Source organism: Talpa occidentalis, unplaced genomic scaffold (genome assembly GCF_014898055.3).
Source record: "Talpa occidentalis isolate TD23 unplaced genomic scaffold, MPIMG_talOcc4v2.1 talOcc4.7, whole genome shotgun sequence".
Classification (NCBI taxonomy): domain Eukaryota; kingdom Metazoa; phylum Chordata; class Mammalia; order Eulipotyphla; family Talpidae; genus Talpa; species Talpa occidentalis.
The window spans coordinates 81,373,927-81,386,000 of record NW_023605083.1 but is presented as its reverse complement, the minus strand read 5'-3'; the positions used below and the strand labels follow the sequence as shown (position 1 = coordinate 81,386,000).

The 12,074-nt window shown below is 45.0% G+C and overlaps 1 protein-coding gene and 1 non-coding gene across 3 annotated transcripts; one reads left to right on the top strand and one right to left on the bottom strand.

Moving 5' to 3' along the window:
• The first annotated feature begins 260 nt into the window (after positions 1 to 260).
• Positions 261 to 362, top strand: LOC119233086 (U6 spliceosomal RNA). The gene has a single exon (XR_005122252.1). It is a non-coding gene; the product is annotated as a U6 spliceosomal RNA (small nuclear RNA).
• A 5,156-nt stretch (positions 363 to 5,518) lies between these two features.
• Positions 5,519 to 12,025, bottom strand: COPRS (coordinator of PRMT5 and differentiation stimulator). 2 transcript variants are annotated; one of them, XM_054689281.1, is made up of 4 exons: positions 11,927 to 12,025; positions 9,765 to 9,835; positions 6,810 to 7,027; positions 5,519 to 6,175 (listed from the first exon to the last, which is right to left on the bottom strand). In XM_054689281.1, exons 1-4 carry the CDS (start codon positions 12,023 to 12,025, stop codon positions 6,006 to 6,008), a joined length of 558 nt encoding a protein of 185 aa, XP_054545256.1. In that variant the 3' UTR covers positions 5,519 to 6,005. The 2 variants fall into 2 exon arrangements, with proteins under 2 accessions (XP_054545256.1, XP_054545257.1); XM_054689282.1 differs by lacking the exon at positions 11,927 to 12,025 and adding an exon at positions 11,632 to 11,745 and having other exon boundaries at positions 5,520 to 6,175.
• Between the last annotated feature and the right edge of the window lie 49 nt (positions 12,026 to 12,074).

Below are 12,074 nucleotides of genomic sequence, written 5' to 3'. Positions count from 1 at the left end.
AAGCACCAGCCACTACACCTTCTCAATGACTCAACTGTCCCCACTGTAAATGCAGCACCAAACTAACTGGAGTTTGGGGTAATAGGGTACAGTCCCCAGAATTTCCCAGAAGGAAGACAACAAATACACAACACATCAGAACTGCCAAAAATACAGGCAGGCAACTTACCTATATGTGAGTGGCACAAGTCTGTTGGTTCCAACAAAGTACAGAAGTTGCAAATTCATCCAGACAGAAAGCAAAAACAAAAACAATTTCAGTGTTTGCTTCAGCAACACATATACTAAAATTGGAATGATACAGAGAAGATTAGCATGGTCGCTGGGCAAGGATGACACGCAAATTCGTGAAGCCTTCTTTTCAAAATCAAGAAAACCAACTCTTTTGTAATTGAAACAAAAAAATCAAATACTTGGGAATAAACCTTACAAAAGAGGTGAAAGACCTATACGAAGAAAATTATAAAACACTGTTAAATAGGAGACACAAAGAAATGGAAAGACATAGATTGGAATAATTAACATTATTAAAATGTCCATCCTACCAAAAGCAATATACAGATTCAACGCTATTCCAATGAAAATCTCAATGACATTCTTCAAAGAAATAGAACAAATACTGATGAAATTCATATGGAACCACAAAAAAACACAAATAGCCAAAGCCCTACTGATGAAAACAAAGGAGAAAGGAGGTATCACACTTCCAAACTTCAAGCCATACTACAAAGCCATAATAATTAAAACACGATGGACTATTATTCAGTAATCAAAAAAGATAAACTCATGCCATTCGCAGCAATGTGGATGGAGCTAGAAGGAATTATGCTCCGTGAAATAAGCCAGAAGGAAAAAGAAAAATATCGGATGGTTTCACTTATAGCAGTATTATAGGGGAACCAAATTAAGACATCAGTGAAAAAAATAGTAACAGTGCAAAACACAACAAAGCAAAAACAGACAATTATAAATCAGAGACATCCTGCAGGGGAGGAGGAGGGAGAGGGATTAGAGGGAGGGAGGAAAGAGCACAGGGGACTGAGGTGAAGGTGCACGGGTGCACTGGTAAAGGAAACTCTATGGGGACTACACCTGAGGGGGTGGGGGGAAGCAAATATTGTTTAGAAATGAACAATGGGGCCTCCCTGGCGGCGCAGCAGGTTGAATGCAGCACTGTGAAGTTGAATGCAGCACTGTGAAGCCTCTGCAGCGCTGATTCGATTCCTGGCCGGCCAGGGAGAAACCGACATGGGGAGGCAGACTTCTCCTGTCTCCCCAGCTGCTGCCCTCAGCAATGCTTTCCGTCTGTCCTGCCTGGCTGGCCAGGATGGAACCGGCAACGCAGAAGCTGCAGACAGCTTCACAGCGCTGCGCTCAATGGCCTGCGCCACCAGGGAAGGTCCAATAAAAATAAATCTTAAAAAAAAACTTTTAAAAAATGAATAATGTTGTAAAAAATAAAAAAAATCATAAAAAATTTTAAAAAACAAAAAAGTTAAAAAATAAAAATGAACAATGATGAAAAAAACAAAAAATTTCATAAAAAAAGGAAAAAAAACAATTTCAGCACACTGGCTGAATTAACCCTTGTTATTTTAAAGACTTTCTCTCCACCCAGCAGGTGGTCAGCACCCCCAGTTCCCAGCAGTTCTCATGCAGGTTTCTATTAACTTTGCCTCTCTTGCATCTTGGGGGGTTCAAAAAGCAAAACTGGGCATCCCTCTGACCATCCTAATTTCCCACGCTTGTATCTGGGCCTTCTGGTGTTCTCCTCACTTCCTCGTGCAGTTCAGATCATTGCGTGGCCATTGCTTCAAAGGGTCGCCCTGTCATGTTAGGTCCTCTGTATGCTCGAGGCATGTTATTTTTTGCAAAATGGTCCTGACTGCCTAGAAGCACCAGCATCTACCACTGAAGACCTAACTTCCCAGGGACACCCTGGGAGGCAGGATTCATATTGTGTCTGCTCTCTCTGTCTCTTCTCACCATCTTTCCTCTCATAACACAGGACATTTTTGGGGTGAGGGAAGTGGGAGCAGATCTATGCAAAAATCTCTTCCTCTAAATTTTTAAAGACATATAGTCTGTTGGCTTAAAGCCCACCTGCCTCCTTGTCACCCCACGCCCCCCAAAAAAATCCCTTTTGTAACACAAAAGGTAGAAAATTTTCTTGGCTATTTTCCACCCTGTCTCAAGCCTCCACTAAGGCAATGAACAAAAGAACCCACTGCCTACTTGCCTGGAGAGTGAGAGAAACAGGGTCCTGTCTCAGATGTCATCCAGCCATACTTGATAAATACTTTTTTACCCACCTTCCCAACATCCAAGATTCTCGCAATGGTCAATTGTGATTTCCTTCCTGGTAATTGATAATGTTTGAAATGTCAGAATAAAAGTTTATTTTTGTTCTTTTTCAGCAGTAAGTCCCTTCCTACCCTTATTTCTCCAGCAGCCTCTGTTCATATCTATCCCCCTCCCTTCCCTCCATTCTTCTCCCATCGCTGCCACTTTCCAGCCCAGCTCACAGATTCAGAGAGCACCTAGCCAGCAGTCACCACTGACCCAATCAAGAGAAACGAAAGTGCCAAACACAGAAGCTCACTATCCCCTAAAACGTGTCGGCCTGCCATGCCCACGACCCCACCCGTGTTGTACTATGTGAGCACTTTCTATTGCTAATTCCCACATCCAAAAATACCTCATTAGGACCTCCCTGGTGGTGCGGCGGGTTGAGCGCAGCGCTGTGAAGCTGTCCGTAGCCTCTGCAGCGCTGGTTCGATTCCCAGGCAGCCAGGGAGATACCCACATGGCGCAGTAAACCACTCCTGCCTCACCTGCTGCTCCCCTCAGCAGTGTCTTTGGTTCATCTGCCTGTTCTTCTCCCTACTCTGTCTATGGTGAATCCTCTCATGCTCCCACACTTCTGGCCTGTACCCCAGTTCTTGTATAGATAAAAACAAATCTTTAAAAAAAAACCCTCATTAGCCTTCATCTTACTTGTCCTCACTCAAAGATCACCGCTCCCTCTTCCTTAACTCTGCTCATCTGGTTTTCCTCCTCCACTGCCAATCCTTCCATCAAGACTTTAGCTGCCAATACTACCCAAGAATCTGTCCTGTTCTGTCTCACTCTGCATGCTCCCTACTGAACAATGTCAGTCTCTCTCAGTGCTGTATCACCTACCAAACCCTCAAAGATACCCCAAATATTCCCTCTCCTGCCCTCCCTCCTCCTCCTTCTGATTTCAGACACACATATTGATTAGCCTGTTGATCAGCCTAGAAAACAAAAAGCCAGACACAGCACTAGATTGCTTATTTCCTACACGTGAAAGAATGTCAGGACTACAGAGGCAACTAGGAGCAAATGGATTGATTGCAACTCAATACAAGGGAAATTTTTCTAACAGATAGCACTAACCAGCAATGGATGTGAGATGTGAGATCCCTATGACTGGGAGGGAGCAGAAAGGATTCCTGTACCGAACACAAGGCCAAACTAAGCCCTGTCCATAGTCTCTCCCTCTGAAAGTGATACTCCTCAGCTCAGCATTCAGAAATAGGGATATAGATGGGGTTTTTTTCCACTTTGTTTAGTACCTAAAATTACAATTCTTCATTATATGACACTGATTAGATACCATCAAAGGGATTTCCTTTTTATTATTTTTTTAATAACCATGATGTATCAAATAATTGGTATTACAAACTCATTTGTCATACACTCAAGTTTTTAGAAAACAAAATTTACTTGGTCACTGGTTGAAGGCTTTCAGATGAAAGCCCAGTTGCCAAACTCATTATTGCTTATGGATATTTCTCTGTTCTATTCCTTTCGGCTGTTTTTAAAAGTGAACAGAAAAGGAATCCTACCTAAATCCTAATCTGATTTAACAGACTCTTTGAAGGTATTCTCCAAATACCCTACTCTTGCTTCGTCACTAGCCTGGGATGTTATCAGTCAAATCTAAACACTGCAAGGCAAATACTACTGAACCATTTCATAAGATACTGGAATTTGTACTGGTATTTGCTGAACCTATTTGTGCTATGCTCCAGGCTATAAAACAGGGGTGCTAAGGATATGACACATGATCCTGCCCTCCAAGAGCTCTCACTCTGCAGGCCGCCAAACCAGTGATTATAGCAGAGGGAGGCAAGGATTGTGATGTCTGCTAGCTAGAACAGGCAAGGCAAAGCAGCAGAGGCAACTGTTTTAGAATAACTTGTCTTTAAATACCAAAACACCAAAGCTGTATTAAAAATCACAAAAATATGAAAGCAAATTGTCTACACCTCCATCATCAGTAGTTTCCATTTGTCCATATGAATCTATTACTTGCACATGCAGTTTTTTCCTAATTGTAATATATATTATCAATATATATTATTGGTATTTTCCCATTTCACAGATTTTTTCTTCTCCTACCTCACCTCCTCAAGATAACTGACAGTCACAACCTGGGGAGTTGTTCTTCTACCTCCCATGGGGCACCATAGCAATATTTATTGTTTTTATTTCATTTTATAATTTTTTACACCAATTTTCATTTTTGTACAATATATGCATTTTCATCTCAGTTATAGCCCCCGTGAAATTCCCACTACCCGTTCACCTGTGACATGGTTCCTTGTGCTCTTCCCACCTGTTTTGATCCTACTTCCTTCTCCCCACCTGCAGAATGTCTATTATTATAATGACTAGGCCCCACTTTTCTTGTTCTCCTGATATACCCAATTTTCAGCTTTGAAAACCATTCTAATGTCTTTATTTTTAACTTCAAGAGTTGAATGTAATGACTCTGGCTAGGAGAAGTGTCGTGGACAACACGTCCGGAGAGGACCACCTTAGCCGTGAGGCCCGTCACAGAAGGCCACTGCTTTCCCTCAAAAGGGTCTGCCTTCTTCACACTCTGCTGGGACTCTGAAAAAGGTTTCATTTAACTGCTGTGGAGTTGACTCAAATTTTGGATTTGAAATTTTTTCTGGGTTCAGCTTCAACAAGGAGGCGGAGTGGTGTGAAAGGATTCCTTGGCCTTCCAAAGTGGGAAAAGGTGGCGCATCGCAGCTTTGCCCCCAGGCTCTCACATGCCAAGGGCAACCAAGGCAAACAGACTTCAGAGTTATGTGTGGGTTAGAGGCCAGTTCTGCTGCTTCCTGACTGGTTGATCTTGGAGAGGTTGAAACATTTTGAGTCTTATTTTCCCCATTTAAAGTCCACCTCAAACGAGGTAAATAAAAAAAAGTGACTTCATAAAATTAAACAGAAAATAATTTTAAAACATTTTTGCCAATTGGGGGTTATACAATTGCTGGTTTAATTAATTTGCCATTTAGCTTTCCTGCCTGCAAAAAGTCCTCATTAACTAAATAAATGTTCGGTTTGCCACCAACAGTAATAGCAATCAGCCACAAAGACACCAATGTCTTCAGGATTCCAGTCCCTGCCAATAACTGCAGATATATAAAAGCAAAGCCATATAATTTTAAAATGTTATACATAGAATTATATATTATATAACATACTTTGCTTCTATCTGGCAGCATCAACAATATATGGTATATATACAGTATATATAAGATGTACATTCCATTTTTATAATTATAAACTTTATTTTCTTTTACAGAGTACTTTTTAAGTCTTCAAGTACCTGATCCTTAAAATGCAAGTCAGGCATTTTAAATGAAGGAGTAAGGCTTTGCTCAGAAGTATCTAATTAAGGGGGGGAGGGAAGGTAGACAAAAAAAGCTGGTTTTTTCCACCTTTATTTATAAAGAACACAACTTCTCCTGACACAGACACAGACTCACACACTTCAGGAGGAGCTCATTAAAAACAACAACAACAGAAAGGGGGACAGTGGTGCCTTATTTAACACAGAGTGTGTACCCAACTCTGGGATCACTGGGAATGTTTCCTCAGATATGACTTCGCACCACAAAGAAAGGAAAAGACCTTGGACCAGAGGGCGCACCTACCCACCAACCAGGCAAAAGGCTGTACACTCAGTCTTCCGCATCATCAAACTGTCCTGTTTCAAAGACCATCTTGGAATAATGGGGTATCAGTGGAGGTGGATGGTGCCAACTGGGGTCATAGATCATGTCTCCTTGTGGGGCACAGCATACCCAAGGTTTGACCTCTTGAGAAATGCAGCCCTGGATGTCCTCGGCATCTGCAGGCAGTTGTAAAGGACAGATTAAGGAAGGAGGGAAGGTGAAAATGGAGCACCAGAAATGTCTAGGGGACAGACATTGCACTTTGTTTAAACACATGCTCAGACACACACAGAGACACATACACACACACACACACACACACACACACACACACACAGAGTCTTCCTTTCCTGAAGAACCACAAGCATGTCCATTTAAAGCACAACCTGAAGCTGTGCTTCTTAGAGGAGCGAGCATTCTTAGCAGTGCAGAGGAAGCAGCTGGATAGCAAGGCCCTCTGTCTGCACCTGCTCTAGTCACACAAAGATACTTGGAGAGAGTAACATTGTCCCAGTGTTAAAACTAACTGATACCTTAAGGAGTCAAATGCAGAATTTGCAAGTTATTTATTTTGTTTTGTGGTTTTTTTTAAGATTTATTTTTATTTATACAAGAACTGTGTATAGGCCACAGGCTAGGGAGGGTGAGGATTCACCAGAGACACAGCTGTCCTGCAAATTTTCGTGCTGTCACAGACATCAGGCTGGGCTCACAGACATGCATCCCTCTTCCAAACTATCTGCCTCTAGAGGTAATCTGGCTGGAGGGTCTCAGAATGCTGGCCTAGGACCCCAGAAAGCCCACACCTACCATAAGGATTCCCTTGATCTGCTTTCAACTCCAGGTCCCAGTCCTCAGTAAAAAGGTCAGCGGCCTGTTCCTTGGGCGGGCGGCTGGAGACCCCTTCTGACAGCTCCCATGTACTGGGCTCCCCATCAGAATCCTCATCATCCACAGCAAAGCCTTCCTCTTCTGAATGGGCGTCCTCAGCACCCGCAGGACTATCATTAGAGACGCTTTGTGCTCTGCTGGCTAAGAAAGTGACCAAAGGGAGAAGGGTCAAAAAAACAAGCAGCAAACCAGATCCAGCAGACCCAGGGGGCTTGACAAATTTCTGGCAGACTTACTAAGAGAGCAGCAGTAAATGGTGTAGACAATGCTTTCGCCACCCGAAAACTATGTTGTTCTGTTTACTTTTTTTTGGGGGGGGGGTAATCCAGAGAGTCTTATTTTTTTTTCACACCTATCATGCCATGAATTCACAGGGAATGGGTCTGGCAGTTCAGCGCCTCCCTGGGGGTTGTCACCAAGTGTGCCTCTTGGGGTGGGATAGGCTGGTGCTTCAGTTGAACCCAAGCACCTTTCTCTTTGGCTTCCTTGTTTTCTGATCACTTTCTTTTATATGTTTCAGGAAGCGCTCTCAGCTCTTAGGGTGCTTAATATGCTCAACACCAACAGTAATTCTCTTGGTGAGAATCTTGCCCTTTACTTGTGTGTTCACAGCAATGCCAACTGCATGCCAGGGAACACTATAGACTCGAGTTTTGCCATGAGAACACATGTGGGGCACTCCTTCTTGAACAGTGCCAACCCCCCACCAACCCCCGATGTCTATAATTATCACCTTTCTTGTAGATTTACAAGTATATGACCAAGGGAACAACTCCGCATTTTCTCAAAGGCCCAGAGAACATATAGTGGGGGCCTCTCCTTGTTTCCTTTGTGTAGGTCATTTGACGATTTACTGGAAGTTGGTGGTTCTGGCTGAAAAAGGCTATTTACATTTTTAGATGTAAATAAGATGCTTTTGCCACAAGTAAGACATTAATCACCAGGTCCTGTAATCCACACAAAAAGGCAGGCACAGTTTATATGTCTGGGTAGTTTACATGTCATTGAGGCAAAGGGCCTCTGGCAATGGATATGCTTTCACCAAAGGAGCCTGAATTGAGTTTGCTCTCCCAGTCCTCCCTTCATCCTTGAAGAGAGCATCCAAGGGGGTAGCGAGAGGAGAGCAGAAATCATCTCACAAAGCGGCCTGACACCAGTGACAGAGGGAAGGTACATTTTCAAATGGTCTCAAGATAACAGGGAAAAGCTTGGGGAAGAAGAGCAATGGATACGGTGCAACGGGGATGCCAGGTCAGGGGTGGGAAAAGCCACAGTCTAAACCAGCCACCAACAGTGTGACGACAGAGTCAACTAGCTATAAGCAAAGAGTTCAGGGGGTGGGTGTGGAGCCAAACTGCCTGGGTTTAATTATAATTAAATCCCAATTCTGCCAATTACTGCATATGTGATTGAGCTGAAATTCACTCAACCGATTCCTCAACAACATAAACACAGAACTGCCATACAACCAGCAATTCCACTCCTAAATGTACACCCAAGAGAAACAGGTATTAATGAAATGCATCTAAGCACATTCAGAACAGCTTTCATAATCACCAAAAGTCAGAAAAACCCAAATGCCTATCAACTGAGGAATAGGCAAACAAACCGTGGTGTAGCCCTAGGATGGAAGTATTCAGGCATAGAAATGAATGAAGTACTGACACCTGCTACAACGTGAACCTTGAAAATACTGTACTGAGTCAAAGGCCAGCATAAAAGACCACAGCATACATGATGCTATTTCCTTGCAGCTCACAGTTGTCCACCCAGAAGAGGTAAATCCATGGAGAGAGAGCAGATTATTCAAGGAAGGGAGAATGAATGTGACTACTTAGTGGGCACAGGGTTTCTTTTTGGGGTGATGAATAGCAGTGGTGGCTGCATAAGAGGGCAATTGTGCTAAATACAAATTGTGCTTTAAAATTGTCAAATGATACGGCTTGAGTTCGATCCCTGGCCAAGAAGCTGACCCACATATGATGCAGCAGACCTCTCCTGACATGCCCACCACTCCCCCAGTGTATTTCAGGGGAGCCTGTTCTGCTCCCCACTGTCTCTGATGAATCCTCTCACCCCCCACACCTTTGGCCTACACCCCAGTTCTGTAAAATGGAGATAGCATTGTGGTGAGAGTTAAAAGGAAAAGGAAAAACAAAACACTTAAGCCTGGCTCACCTCATACTTGGTGCCTGATCTGGCCCACAGTGTCCTGCATAACCTGTGCTAATAGTCAAGCTCTATAAAATAGTCAATGCTGTCCATCAGGGCAGCACTGTGGCTACCAAGCACTTGAAATGTGGCTAGTGTGACTAGCCACACTTTGTTTTTTTGGTTTTTTTTTTTGTTTAGGTATAATTTTTTGTTTTGTTTTGTTTAGTTATAATTTTTTTTTTGTTTGTTTGTTTTTTTTTCCGCTTTGTTTAGTTATAATTCAATTTCAATAGCACTGGCAGCTAATACCTATTATCTTTCTACAGCCGCTTACCTAATTCTCAGAACAACCTCCTGAGATAAGTGTTTTAAAGATAAGGAAAGGACAAGTGATTTATCCAAGGCCACAAAACTCAAGCTCAGGACTCTGTGACCTAGAGTTGGAAATGGAAACAATTTTGCCTGGCTCCAAAGCTCCTTCCGCTATCCTAAGCTGTTTTTCTCAGTAGAAGGGATGGGTTTGGACTTAAGTCCAAACTTGCCATTAAGCAAGTTCCAGGGATTCCAAATGAGGGCACTGTTGCCACAGTAGGCAGAAAAGTCAATTGCGCAACAAAGAGAAGGGCTGGCTAGACAGAGAAGGTAAGTAAAACACAGGGACCATTCCTCTCGCTGCTTGCCCCGCCTCTCCCAACACCCACCCCAATCTCTGCCTTCTACTTGCCTAGTCTATCTGTGGTCTTCTCAGTCTCTCTCTCCCGATGAGAGTGGTCCACTGAGGCAGAGCCAGCCTGCAGGAAAAAGAAAGTCCAAAGACTTGAACATCTGGGGTATGCCGGGAATTAAGCTATTGTGTCTCAGCCCCCAACCCAACGTCCATATTCCCCTTTTTGATGCTGGGCTTGGATTCTGCAACCCATAATTTTGCTCTGCCCTGTCAGACTCTGGCAAGGCTCCTTCTACTCCGGTAGGCATCACCCCAGCGATGCTTCTTCATCCCTGGCAGCAAAAGTACCTTCCTTTATTGGCTGTTGAACCCAGTTTTGTTTGCCAAAGCCTCCACAACCAGCCTCATCCCTGGACCCTCTCTTAAGAGGTCTGAGTCCTGGGTCCACAGCACCCCCTGGATCAGCACACACACCCCTGCCCAACAAGAGGTTGTATTTTAGCGCTGCAAAGCCTTCCCTCTGAGCTTTTACATTTAAATCATCCCAACCTCAGCCCTGGGTTCCTTCAGCCCTAAGGTGAGGCAGTTTCTACCAGCAACCCGAAGGCGCTTCCATCATGTTGACTTTTTATCTTTCCAGTTACTTTTTTATCTATGTAACAACTCTATCAAAGTCTGTCTCCTGACTGATACAGGGGGAGAGCAGAGCTTAAGCTCCTTTGCTGCACTGAAGGGTAAGCTTCCCCCCACAGTCAACCATCACCCTGAAATTCTATCACCTCCAAGACCTCTTTCAAAATGGACAAGAAGAAAAAAACAAAATCAACAACAAATGTTGACTGCCATTAAGGAAGTTTCAGGGATTCCAAATGAGGGCACTGTTGCCACAGTAGGCAAAAAGCAACTGCGCAGCAAAGAGGAGGGCAGGCTAGACAGAGAAGGTAAGCAAAACACAGGGACTATTCCTCTCACCTCTTGTCCTGCCTCTCCCAACACCTACCCCAATCTCTGCTTAAGAGATTGGGGTTTATGATAAAATAACACTCATAAAAACACCTAGTATGTAGCAAATCCACCTTCTTGGCCTCTTCATCTAAACTGCACTTGGCACCTGCCCAATTAAGCAGATGATCTAGTCACACCTGGATTTGATGAGTCAATTCCACCTGAGGCCATGTGGTGGGGGACCTCTCACCTAGGCCACTGCAGTGTCCTCCTACCTGCCTCCCACCCATCTTGCCAAGCCTTAGGGTGATGATCCCCACTCCACTTAAAAAAAAAAAAAAAAAACCTTTCCATCGCCCCTCCACTGCCCAGCACTAAATGCATCATGGCATCCTCACCTCCCCCTCACATCTGATCCCAGCTCTCAGATCCAAATCTTTTGTCCAGTATTTCCTCATCTCCACACCTTTGCAGGCACCTCCATCCTCACCCTGGGGAGGAAATGCACGTCCCTTGCTATGCCCTGTCAAAATTAGTCTCTCCCTATGTGCATTTCGAAGTATTTTTAAGACTATGGCTACATTTTTCTTACTTTGGTTAGCTACTATTTGAGATGCTTTAACAAGCATTCCTTTTCTCCATCTAATTAACAGGCGTGTCAATCGTGCCCAGCACTAGCTAGCCTCTGGCTTAACAGCAATAAACAGAAAGTTCCTACCCTCCAGGAGCTCACCATCTAGCAGATTATTGACTGCAAAGAAGGACAGGTGACGGATGTAAAACGGTCTTTGCAAAACCAGGAGCTGTCTGATGCGTAAATGAAAACAAGTTTCTGGAAACCCCGCATCAAACCGGCCTTTTGGTTTCAGGTAAATAGAAAAGGAGAGAGCGCTTGAGACAACATCCAGGTTATTGATCATCCCCACCAATGAACATAGGTCCTTCAGGGTAAATCCCTCTCCTCTCCGCCCTCACCTGACCCCTGCCAAGGCCCCCAGCAGCAAACCCCAGCCCTCGGTCATCAGCACCACCTCCCATTTAACCAGTACGCAGAGACGCCCTCGGCGCCGAGAGCTTTCCCACCCACGCCCTCCGGGTTCCCCACCGCGCAGACCCGCAGCTCTCCGGCCGTTTCCAGCTAGAACGCGCGCCCAAACGGCGTCCCGCGATCACCCGGCCAACTAAAGCGCCTCCCCGGCCCCGCGAGCCCCGCAACTTCCCGCCCTAGGCCGCAGGTGGTGGCCGCACCCGGCCCCAGCGCGGCGCTCACCCCCGGGCTGGGGGGCGCCTCCTGCGCGCTCAGCAGCGGCGGGCCCCGAGGCGGCTCCGCGGCCCCCAGCGCCTGGGCCCCGGCGGCCTGGCGGTCCATGCCCGGCGGCCCGTGGCTCGGCGCCTCGGACGCTGCTTGACCACGTGAC

Bases quoted from the DNA above. Each gene is read 5' to 3' on its own strand.
- COPRS (XM_054689281.1), bottom strand. From the start codon at position 12,025: ATGGACCGCCAGGCCGCCGGGGCCCAGGCGCTGGGGGCCGCGGAGCCG. The intron at 7,028-9,764 runs GTAGAAGGCAGA...TTTCTTAGCCAG, and splicing joins ACCACAGATAGACTAGGCAA to CAGAGCACAAAGCGTCTCTA. The intron at 6,176-6,809 runs GTAGGTGTGGGC...AACTGCCTGCAG, and splicing joins AGATCAAGGGAATCCTTATG to ATGCCGAGGACATCCAGGGC.